This window comes from Pyxicephalus adspersus, chromosome 6 (assembly GCF_032062135.1).
Source record: "Pyxicephalus adspersus chromosome 6, UCB_Pads_2.0, whole genome shotgun sequence".
Lineage (NCBI taxonomy): Eukaryota > Metazoa > Chordata > Amphibia > Anura > Pyxicephalidae > Pyxicephalus > Pyxicephalus adspersus.
Window position 1 is genome coordinate 60,571,578 of NC_092863.1, and position 11,388 is coordinate 60,582,965.

General features: G+C 36.8%; 1 protein-coding gene and 1 long non-coding RNA gene across 2 annotated transcripts in view; one reads left to right on the forward strand and one right to left on the reverse strand.

Moving 5' to 3' along the window:
- Positions 1–11,388, reverse strand: part of SLC12A2 (solute carrier family 12 member 2) — a gene marked incomplete in the record, with an annotated part of 71,684 nt that overhangs the window by 21,845 nt on the left and 38,451 nt on the right. The window contains 7 exon segments of the mRNA XM_072416008.1: positions 628–707; positions 3,999–4,105; positions 5,190–5,330; positions 5,449–5,560; positions 5,803–5,902; positions 8,572–8,727; positions 10,737–10,838. Of these exon segments, the coding sequence (XP_072272109.1) occupies positions 628–707; positions 3,999–4,105; positions 5,190–5,330; positions 5,449–5,560; positions 5,803–5,902; positions 8,572–8,727; positions 10,737–10,838 (798 nt within the window).
- The window catches only part of LOC140333966 (uncharacterized), a 26,727-nt gene continuing 16,030 nt past the window's right edge, over positions 692–11,388 (forward strand). The window contains exon 1 of the long non-coding RNA XR_011921450.1: positions 692–815. This is a non-coding gene — a long non-coding RNA (uncharacterized lncRNA). The remainder of the gene's footprint in view (positions 816–11,388) is intronic.

The following is an 11,388-nucleotide window of genomic DNA, read 5'->3' on the forward strand; positions in this document are numbered from 1 at the left end:
AATGGGTAAAAAAAATAATTTACAAGGTTTTTACCTTCCCAAACCATTACAAATTCATGTGAGTCTGTACTCCATTTTCAGCTTGTATACGGCTTAGTAGCAGAAACCACAAATGCATACCGTTACATCTTTTAGCTAGAAAAGGCTCCTCTTTGACTATCTCTAATTTAGCTTGACCTTGTACTTAGAACCCGACTGTACTGCCTATCTAACTGCACATGGAGAAAGTGTGAAATGGCTAGTAGTCATTTCTAGGCATAAAAAAATTAAATATACAAATTGTGCATCACATTTTATGCAGACAACCAATAACCTACAGGAGCTAATCAGAAATCTGCAGCAAGAGGACTCCTGTAAACTGTAAAATGAAATATATATATATATATTTTTTTTTTTTCTCTAATGGGGTAAACAGGCTGTGCCTATTCATCAGCACAACCTCAGATGCCTGCCAAACAATTTCATCATAGGGCCATTGTCTGGTCTGCGGCTCCCACTATGCAGCAGTAACTGCACTACTTTGCAGCCATTAGGGGGAATGTCCATCTGATTTTGTACAGATTCAGAATGGGGAGAGGTTTATATATTCATTTTCACAACAGTTTAATATGCTTTAGTTTCAATTACCTTGTCCTTGGAGATGTGAAATATCCAGGCCTTCTCTCAGTCGGATGACAACTACACCATACTGGTAGTCAAAAGCATCACTGGAGAAAGCAAAAAGAAGTGTTATAAAGTCACCATTACACTGTACTTCTTGAAGTAGAACACGGAACCCCTACTAAAGAAAACATTTATTGCTGCAGGACTTCATGGTAAGTGCATCTGAAATTACAGTTTTTTCTTAATCCCCCTAAAAAGTCTACAGGAAGCTTTCTGTGTTGGTGTGGCAACAAGACTGCAATATTTCTGAACAGAGAGCACAATTTGACCCCCTCATGAAGGTTGTACCTAATTTATTACTGTAGTATGAAAAAGTTGTAGGAGGCATGTCAGTCAGCACGTGGCCACATCTAGTCCTACCCATTGCTCTCTGGATTGATGGCACGGTCTGTGTTGCTTAAGCCCTGCCTGTGAGCTGCCGTCTCTGGTAGGGGGTTCACTTGAGACACAAGGAATCATTTGGCACAATACTTCTTTGGACTGCAACACATAAGCCTCTAGTTGTTCTTTAAATGAATATATGTATTATTGCATAGACAGCAATATTATAATACACAGCTCAGATAGCACCTACTGTATATTTCTCAAGACAGTGGGGCAGATACTTTCAAGGGATATAATGTGACTTTGAACACCTTTTTTTCACCTCCTATAGTCAGGAATGTAACAAAAAATTATATTCTGGTATTCTATATTTAGTATTTGTTTTCTTTCCAAAAAGCAATAAAAGAGGTATATGGTTAATTAATAAAAGTTGTATATTAATTATTATATAGATTTTTATACAAAAAGGAAGACAATCTATAGACTAATTTTTACTGGTAAAGCATTGCTGAAAAAAACATCTGGTTATAGATGTCGCTACATTCAACTTTATTGCTACTGTTTACTTAAAATGCCATGTTGGTCTTTATGGAACTTCAGTAAACTTTTTAAACTGTAATTGGGTGTGCTGGCATTTTTGTCTACAAGTTATACCTGGGGACATAAAATGCCAAGCACCTCATGTCTTAACTAAATTGTGTTGGTACAGGATGGACTATTGGAACCCATCTGGGAATCGCTGTTATGTAGTACTCCTATTATGTTTATTTGGAAACAAACAAGGCTTATTTGTTTAAAAATCAAATAAAACAAGCTGAAATATTAAAAAAATATAATAAAAAATAATTAGAATAACAACAAAACAAATAAAGTCTCTATATTTGAGGATATCTTACACTTATCATTATGATGGTAGAAAACTGACCTGCTTGCCACATAACAATGCATGTTAAAAATGTTTGGGTTTTAGACATATAATTCACAAGTGGTTTAATGATGCAAGTTCTTCAAAGAAAAAAGAAGAACATCATGCTATAACAAAACCAGTTGTATTAATTCTGGAGCCAAGAATATATTGTATAACGACCAAACTACTGTTTCCACAAGTGTACAACAAGGTATGAAAATTTCATTTTACCAGCTTCTACATCAAAATTTTGTTTGATGTGCCCAGGGTTTTGCATTATGCAAAACATACAACTTTCTGTAAATAAATGAATTGCCAGCTGTGAAAATCAAGCATAACCCCAGCAAGACTTGTTTCGAGCAAAGATGAGATCTTCTAAAACAGTAATTGCCTGTAATCATCTAACTGAAAGTCTTATATGTGCGTTGTTTGCCTTTGCTACTGCAGCAGCCTGTCCCTCATAGAAATACTGTATCCCTTGTTGTTGTTTGTTTTCTTTACTAAGAGCAGCTGAAAGCAATGTCATAAATCAAATTATGCAGCAGAGGGAGCATGTAGCTAAACAAGCCTTCTCACAACTGGCACAGAAGACTTCAGAATCACAAGACTAAAAAACATAAGGCACCCACAACATAGAGGAAATTCTTCAACACAGATTGTGTACGGTAATGAAATACCAAGTGTTAGCAGTGATGCAGAATATTAAAAAAAGAAAACAAAAAAAAAAAAAAAACAATAAGAGGCAAGAAAGCCTTCATGTTCAAAGTAAATTGGAAACATTTCTAAATGCAGAGGAATTAAGTATAAATACTGGGTAAGCAACCCATGCCACATCGGGTACAAAGAATCTTAGAGAGCCAATGAGCATTTATTTTGCCAGGCCACATTAAAAAGTTTCAGCTGGGTGGTTAGAGGATTACCTGGAGGCAGTAAATGGGTACTAGCAACTATAAGTACTGTTTGTTTTCTGTACAGTTTGTGAAGTTTCCTGAGAATGTATAGTAATCATTATTATTTACAAGCTAAACTCAGATACAAAAAATAGGTCAACTGATGTAGGTATGCATTGAATAGTAAATCACATTTTCTTTAAAAGCAGCTACTTGAAGCACATGCAAAAGAACTGGTATAAGTCTGTTATTCTCCTTTGTAATGAAGATATAAGACTGTGAGAGGGAGAAGCAGCGTATGAAATCAGGTACACTGAATGCAAATATAATGACAATCAGTCTTTAGATATTCCATTAATATCCACTCACATATGTTGGCTACTAGTTTTTTTGATCTATTTGCAGTAAAAAAAAAAAAAGTGCAGGTCTGCTGTCTGGCAGGGATGTGTAAAATCTAAACTCCGGGTAGAGAAAAATAAACATGTATATCTGTGTATTTAGCCTTTTGCCTAAAAGTCAGCTTTAAACTAAAAGCACAGTGGCACGGTCAAACTTCTTCTGAACAAATAAATTATATTATTGCCAGGTAGAAACCTGGAGGCAGTCTGTAGACTTTATATGCACAGATATCTCACAAGTTTACATCTGTAGAAAAGATTAAAGTGAACCTGTGACTGGGTTATGGACTTTCAAGTTTTCCATATTATTGTATTGCTTTAAAAAAGCCTTTCCGACTTCTATAGCAGCAAGCACAGTAGAACAATTCATCCTAAAATAACATTAGAAAGCACTGAAGTCATTTATTAAAACTTTGGGCTACTCCGGTAACTCTGCCCCATCAACAACTTAAGTGTCTTCTTACCTCCAATGAAATATAGTGCAGGAGGTCGGTTTTAATGTTCAAAAATCAATGGGGGAAGGAGCAAGTTAGGAGAAGCATGAATCTCCTCAGAACTGGTATGAACCTATAACTAACGTGTGTATAATCCCTGCAATGTACACAGTTAACCCTGAAGTGATTAATAATAAAGTAATGTAGGTGTTAATGTATGACCTAATGCATTTCTAAGTGCTTTTACATCTAATGCCCTTAAAAACACACATTTTACATTCAAAGACAATTACAAGCATTTTTTTATCCAACTAATCACATCCAGGAATGGCCAAGATTTAAAGTAAGTAATCCCAATGATAACAGCTCTGTCTGTACTCACTGAAGTAGGTTAATGTAGGTTTCCACGTCTTTCATATCAGATTGAATCCAATTTTTCTTAAAGCCAACAACAAGAGTATTTGGTCTCATGCGTCCTAAGCCAGCAGCCTAAAGAGAGTACATGCTGCAGTCAGTAATTTGAAGCAAAAGGACTTCCCCAACTCTGATGAATGACATCCTTTAGGCCAAAGGGTTATTATTAAAAAAACAGGATTTATAAAGCGCCAAAATATTACACAGTATTGTACATTAATAAAATAGGGGTTGCAAATGACAGACAGATACAGAGAGTGACACAGGAGGAGGAGACCCTGCCCCAAAGACCTTACAATCTAGGAGGTAGGGGAAGTATTACACATTAGGAAGGGAGATATGGAATGGTAGGAAGTAGTGAGGGTTTTAGGTGAAAGAAAAAGATTATGTTGTATATTCTCAAAATATCTTGAAAGAGGTCTGTGGATTTAACTATAAAATATGCTTTAACACCAGAGGCACATTACAGCTTCATACCCAAAGCATTTTCTATATTTTGCACTTTGTAAGTTTAACTATAATTAAAACCTTGATTGTGTATGTGTAAAAATTGTATACAATCTAACCCCAAAGAGGAGGCCCAAACCTAGTCTTAGGGAATTCTACCTTACTGTATCTTTAAGGGAAGACTCATCTGACACCATGGGAAATTCTGTTTTCCCTGCATTTGTAACTAGGAAGTAAGAAGTAATAGAATACCTGTAACCTGAGGAGAGGAATAGCTCATTACTTTTTTTTACACCAGTGGAGAACTGCACTTTATAACTGTAACTGTATGTGTATCAATGCGATTCATCCTCCACTGAAGCACATAGCCCATTCATTCAATTTGAGCTCCAAGGCAGGAGATTTTACTTATGCTTTTCACTGTGGGGTTCTGTAGATGTTGACTAGAGAGCACCTACTACTGCAGACAGGCTGCTGTTCTCATACAGAAAACAGCGATTTGTGCTGCCACTGGAGTTGATCACAAAATAATTGTATATCCAATCAGATCAACCCACATTCTATATACTGCTCTGTAACAGATATTGTGGTACTATTCATATCTAGCTCAAACTACATCTTAGCAAAATATTTTAGGATATAGGACAAATTTTTTTTTTGGATAATTACTTTCAGGGAATAGTAAAGAAAAGAGCCAAGGTGATAATCTCACCTGCATGAGATATTGAGCTCCATCCCGCAGGTCTTCTGCATGCACTGGAGAATAGAAAGCTTTGGTTTTATGTTTAATAAGCCACCGTTGATATCTGGCTTGGTCTGTAAGCATTTCCTTTAGCGCTTGCCTACGAGGACCCTGGACATAAAGCAAAAAAATAAATAAACAAGCTTGTAAGGGCATTGCAAAAGCTAATCAGGTATGAAACTTGACAGCCCAAGAACTTCAAAATAATGAAAATGTAGTAACATCTTACCATGTGCACATGCCCACAGATCATCAAGCCAACATTCTTCGTAAAGGCATGAACTAGGTGAAGGAGAGCTGGCCGTGAACTTGGTGCACCACTTAAAACAAGACATTGTGGCCTATTGAGATAAGAAATGAAATTGTGAGGCTGTGTGTAATCAACATGTGCTGTATGACAAAAAATACTTGTGTTTAGATGTTCCAGAAATTACATATAACCGAAAATGTTCAACATGTCCATAAAAAAACACACACATACATTTTATGTTCTCAAGGAATGTCTGCTTGTCTTTAAAAATATTTCCCCCTTAATCCAGAGGCACAAAAGCTGTTCTTTGATTTATTTATTTTTTTTTCTTACCTGAAATTTTTTACATGGTCCTCCACACCTGCCAGACGAACAGTGTGTTGTAGTGCATTCAGATAGGTCAATGCTTGTGTTGATGAACCCCAATTCACATCTGAAAAAAAAAAGGTATGCTTGAAAATAATTTGTATGCAAAGAGGAATGTCTATGTTGAGCTCATGTACCAGATATCAGAGTCAAATGAAGCAATGCTTCTTAGATTCCAAAGAGTTGTTCTAAGCTGCATTAGGTTGCTTATAGTTCTAGTTATTTGTGCAATACAATTGGCTTTTTCTTACAATCAGATCAGTACAATGATGATTTCAAGAACTGCTGTTTGCAGATTTGTTTTTTGTTTTTTTTTTGTTAGCTAAAATGGTGCAACTATGGGCAACACCAGTGGCTCATTGTCTAGCACTTGCCTGGTTTAACAAAACTCTCAAAGTCTGGAAAGGATACACTTTCATCAGTGAAGCTGGGTGATACAGCAAACTGGGAATGGGAATGGTCCAAAATTGAAAACATGTACTAGCAAATAGCAAATAACTTTAGGAAATCCATTCTAGGTTTTCTCTATCACAGCTTCACTGATGAAAGTGTATCCTCTCCAGCCTTGGAGAGCTTTAATAAATCAGGACCACTGACCTGGGTTCAGTCCGGACACTATTTGCATCATGTTCTTAAGTTCTCCTTATGTTTGCATCAGTTGCCTCCAGGCACTCTAGTTTACGCCCACATCCCAAAAACATATTGGTAGAATAATTGGCCTCTCCCAAAGGTTGACCATAGACTATGTCATTCATACAGTATAAAGTGGTAACTACTACTATGGTTTGATGATGTTTTGTGACCACAGTACAAAAATAACACAAAGAGAAAATGATGTATTTATTTGGCAACTCAAATATATTTCCTCTGGCAAAGGCAAAATAGATAGTCAAACAAAGGATTTACTTGTATATTAATCTGAAAGACTTCACAGGAAGCATCCCAAGCAGGAAAAGAGCCAGAGCCTTTGGTAAACTACACAGCAGCATGACAATGTGCAGTGCAGGAAGGATAGCGACAACATGCGTATCTAGTTGGAAAATGTGGTCACCATCTGTGCTGTGTCACAGTGACAGCTGTCACTAGACACCTGCAGCACACTATTCTGGTGCTGATAACGGGTTTTAGCTCCTCATCACCTAATGCAGCTATGTCCACATCAAATGACTCCACTCTTTTGACAAACCTGATTTTATATGACAGGAAGAGAAAAGTTTTTGTTAAGTGTGGTCATTTACCTATAATATTGATGACTCTCCAAACACTGACTAAAATTATTATTTGTAATCATTATACCAAGGTTCAATAGGTCCAGACTTGCCAATGCATTGTTTCAATTTTGCATATATAGGCATCACTTGTGTTTCTATTTAGCTTGTTGCTATCAGGAAACGCTAAACACAGTTGTGTATGGAATGCGCCAAAAGCATGAAGGCTTTATTTACCAAGATGGGAAGGTATTTTAACTCTGCTGTTTATTCAATCTTATGATGTTTTCTAAACATATTTCAGTTCACCAAACATAAATATTTTCTGAATTAAATTACATTTTAACAGTTGAAATTCTTATTTTATTATTTTATCCTGTGAAAAATTATTTTAGCTCCACCTCAAACAGCTCTTTATTCTGTTTTCTTTACCAGACACTAACTGAAATTCCAAGATAACACTAATAAAGCAGAACTAAACACACGCTAACCACCTGTCCCTGTTCCCTCGCAAGGTGTGGGAGTTCATTTATTTCCTGCGCAGGGGAAGGAAGGATTGCTGGGTATCCTGGCAACCAAATCTGGTCCTGCGCATGTGCAGCTCAGCTTTTTGCCAGTTATGCAGAATGATCAGGCAGGTAGGAAAATATACTGCAGAGGGGACCTGCCTGATCATGGATTCTCAAGGTGAAACTTTATTTTCACTTTAAATCAGACTGTGTTATTTTTGAGAATTTTATCTTTTATACTAACAACTGTAAATTTAATAACACAAAGACTGGGAGTCATTACATAAAACAAAGGTAATAAATATTATTCAAAAGGATTTCATATGATGCAATCTTGCCCTTTAATAATAAATTAATCAGGAAGTGCAAGAGCTATCTTTAAATAAATAAATCTGAATTTTTCAGTCACATAAAATGCATGACTGTCATGGACTAAACAACTGCAAAAGAACATTATAGAGCAATTGGACTCTTGTTGTGTTATGTAACGGCTTCCATTGATATAATATTTTCTAAATACCTCAAATCAGCAGGTGGGTGAGATATACTACAAATAGCTTCACAGCTCAACACAGACCAGTACAACTTCAGTTAAACCCACTGCATTCTTTAGCCTATTTTGAATGAGATCCCAGCTAATCCTCACACAGGAACACTTCTCTCAAAAGCCTCTGAACAACATACAACAACCAGTGTTCATTATAGCATTTCCCCTCTTAAATATTTTAAATAAAATCCCTACAACAGTGGTTTAACAGAAAAAAAGGCACAGGATGCTTATCACTTGATTGACTTGTCACCTATCAAATTGCCAAGAAATAGGTCTAATCATAATATAACACATATAAACTGTATCACTAAAAAAAAAAAAAAAAAAAAAAAAAAATGAACCAGAGTTGAATTTAGGTGGAACCAACCCTTTAACAGGTAAATGCAAGGCAAATGCTAAAGACTTCCATTGCTTTTATCAATCAAGGGTCCTGCATATGCTGCAAGAGGTTACTAGTAATTTAACTTACCTGGCTTCTTATAGGTAACGTATATATACAATCCAATCACTATGACGTATGTTAAAAGAGCCGCCCACCAGTTGATGACAAACATGACGCCACAGCAAAGGAGGGCACCAATAAGGGACACCCACATGTTGTAGTATTTGAAGGCTGGACGCCAACCTAAGAGGAAGAACATTGTAGAAAGTATAATGCATTTAGCACTTCTAGTAAGAACAGCAATAATAAATAAAACAAACTTTACTGAGCTTAGTTAAGAATTGGTTTTCAATACTCTGGCTAAATCTGGATTTTAATTGCCTGTAGGAAATTTCTGGACACCACTATTTTAAACAGGTACTTAATAAATAGATTTTTTACATCTTTGAACAACTTGTCTACAAAAGACTCACGAATTACCTGAGCACCAACTCTCTCCTTGACCCTCTTTAGTCTGGTTTTCGAGCTGCCCATTCCACCGAAACAGCCTTTACTAATGTGGCCAATGACCTCATTAGACGAAGTCGCAAGGAAACTTTTCCCTGCTCCTTCTCCTTGATCTCCTCCTCTGCTTTTGACACTGTTGATCACCCCCTTCTACTACAAATCATGCGCTTAATTCATATGAGTGATACTGCTCTCTCTTGGTTTGCTTCCACTCTACTCTCTGTTGGTGTTCCCCAAAGATCAGTCCTTGGACCAGTTCTCTTCTCTCTGTACACCTCCTCTCTCGGTAGTCTCATATCCTCCTTTGGCTTACAGTACCATCTGTATGCTGATGACACTCAAATCTATCTGTCCACCCCTGACCTGTCTCCTTCAGTCCTGGATAAGGTCTCAGGCTGCCTGTCAGCCATCTCATCATGGATGTCTGACCGATTCCTGAAACTCAACCTGGATAAAACAGAACTTATCTTCCCCCCTTCAAAATCCAAATCTCACCCTGACATATTCCTAACTGTTAACAACACCGTTATTCATCCCTCCCCTCAGGCGCATTGTCTTGGTGTCACCTTTGACTCTGCCCTCTCATTTACTCCCCATATTCAGAACATTTCCAGGCCCTGTCACTTTCACCTACGCAACATCTCCAAAATCTGCCCCTACCTGTCCCATGAGACCACCAAACTCCTTCTGGACTACTGTAACATGCTTCTCTCTGGTATTCCATTACCCCACTCTCTCCTCTACAATCTATTATGAATGCTGCAGCCAGACTCATCCATCTTTCCCACCGCTCTTACTCTGCTGCATCTCCTTTCAGTTCTCTTCATCGGCTTTCATTTCACCTTAGAATCAAATTCAAGCTCCTGTGCTTTGCCTTCAAATGCCTCCACAGTTCTCGGCCCACTTACATTTCTGACTTAAAAAAAAATACTCCCCGAACCGCGCTCTCTGATCCTCTGATGACCTACTAATGACTTCCTCATCACACGCACAGCTCCAAGACTATTCTAGAGCTGCCCTGACTCTCTGGAATGGTCTTCCTTGTCCTATTCGGCTTGCTCCTACTTTTTGCTCATTTAAAAAAGCACTCTAAACCCATTTTTTCAAACTTGCCTACCCATCTTCTGTATTTTAAAACCGTCAACACTTCCCACCATTACATATCTCCCCTCCTATTGTGTGTTAATTCCCCCAACTCCTAGATTGTAAGCTCTTCGGGGCAGGGTCCTCTCCTTCTGTGTCACTGTCTGTATTCGTCTGTCATTTGCAACCCATTTAATGTACAGCGCTGCATAATATGTTGGCGCTATATAAATCCTGTTTATTATTATTAATAATAATAATAAATATATTTTTTTGATAAGATTTAATTTATAATTAAATATTGTAAAAAAAAAAAGCTGCCCTTTAAGTATTTTGTCTTTTCTGTAAAATTGGCTCCTTTAGTTATTTCCAACACGCACATAGAAAGATAAAGAGCAACCAAAACTGTTTCTTTTACAATGACCACAAAGGATACATGCTAAATGTACTTAACCATAAAACAGTGCCTTTTGTTTGTTAATAAACAAGAAATAAATCCAATACAGTGATCATAGTAAACTAAACAAGATAAAACCTTTCATGTTTGCAGACTTGCTTACCGAAGGCTTTTTTTTACCCTCCACATATAAACAAACTGTACATGTTGATAAACTAAAAAAATTAAAGCACAACACAAAAAAAACAAAAACTTTTAGCCTTACCTGGGGACTTGGCAAGCGAAGCGTGGAACACAGAGAAGTTTATTAAGGCATATGATGCCAAGAAGAAATTTGAAATGATGGGAGCAATCACATTTAGTTCAGCTAGGGAAGAGGAAGAGAAAAAGAGAAAAAATCAAATTCTATTTGATAGCTATGCTATACTTGACTACATCTATTCATTTGTAGAACTAAATCTACAAGTCTACTGCCAAACATGCCCACAAACCACCTCAATAAAATTTATTCACTCTTCTATTACAACATTCAAATACAACTACTTTCCCACACCCTAATATAGTACTGAACGTTGCTGCATTCCAATAAACTGAAAAGAACTTACCATCATGCCGAACATCTCTAAACTTACCTACCGTATTTCCCATGCTAAACAATTTGTTTCAGCTACAATGAACTTCATTCTACTATACTTAGTCACAAAAACCTTCTGAACCTTTAGTGGTATTACTAAAAAGAAAAGGTTGCAATTCTAAAAGCTAAACTCCAATTTAGTTTTACTGGTATATACACACATATCTGTGTTTTTTCATGTGTAAGACCAAATTTTAAACACTTGATAATGTTTCAGTCTAACATGTGGAATGCACAGGTCTAAAGCTTGACATACCTGAGCCAGGTAAAGGGGAAAAAAAAA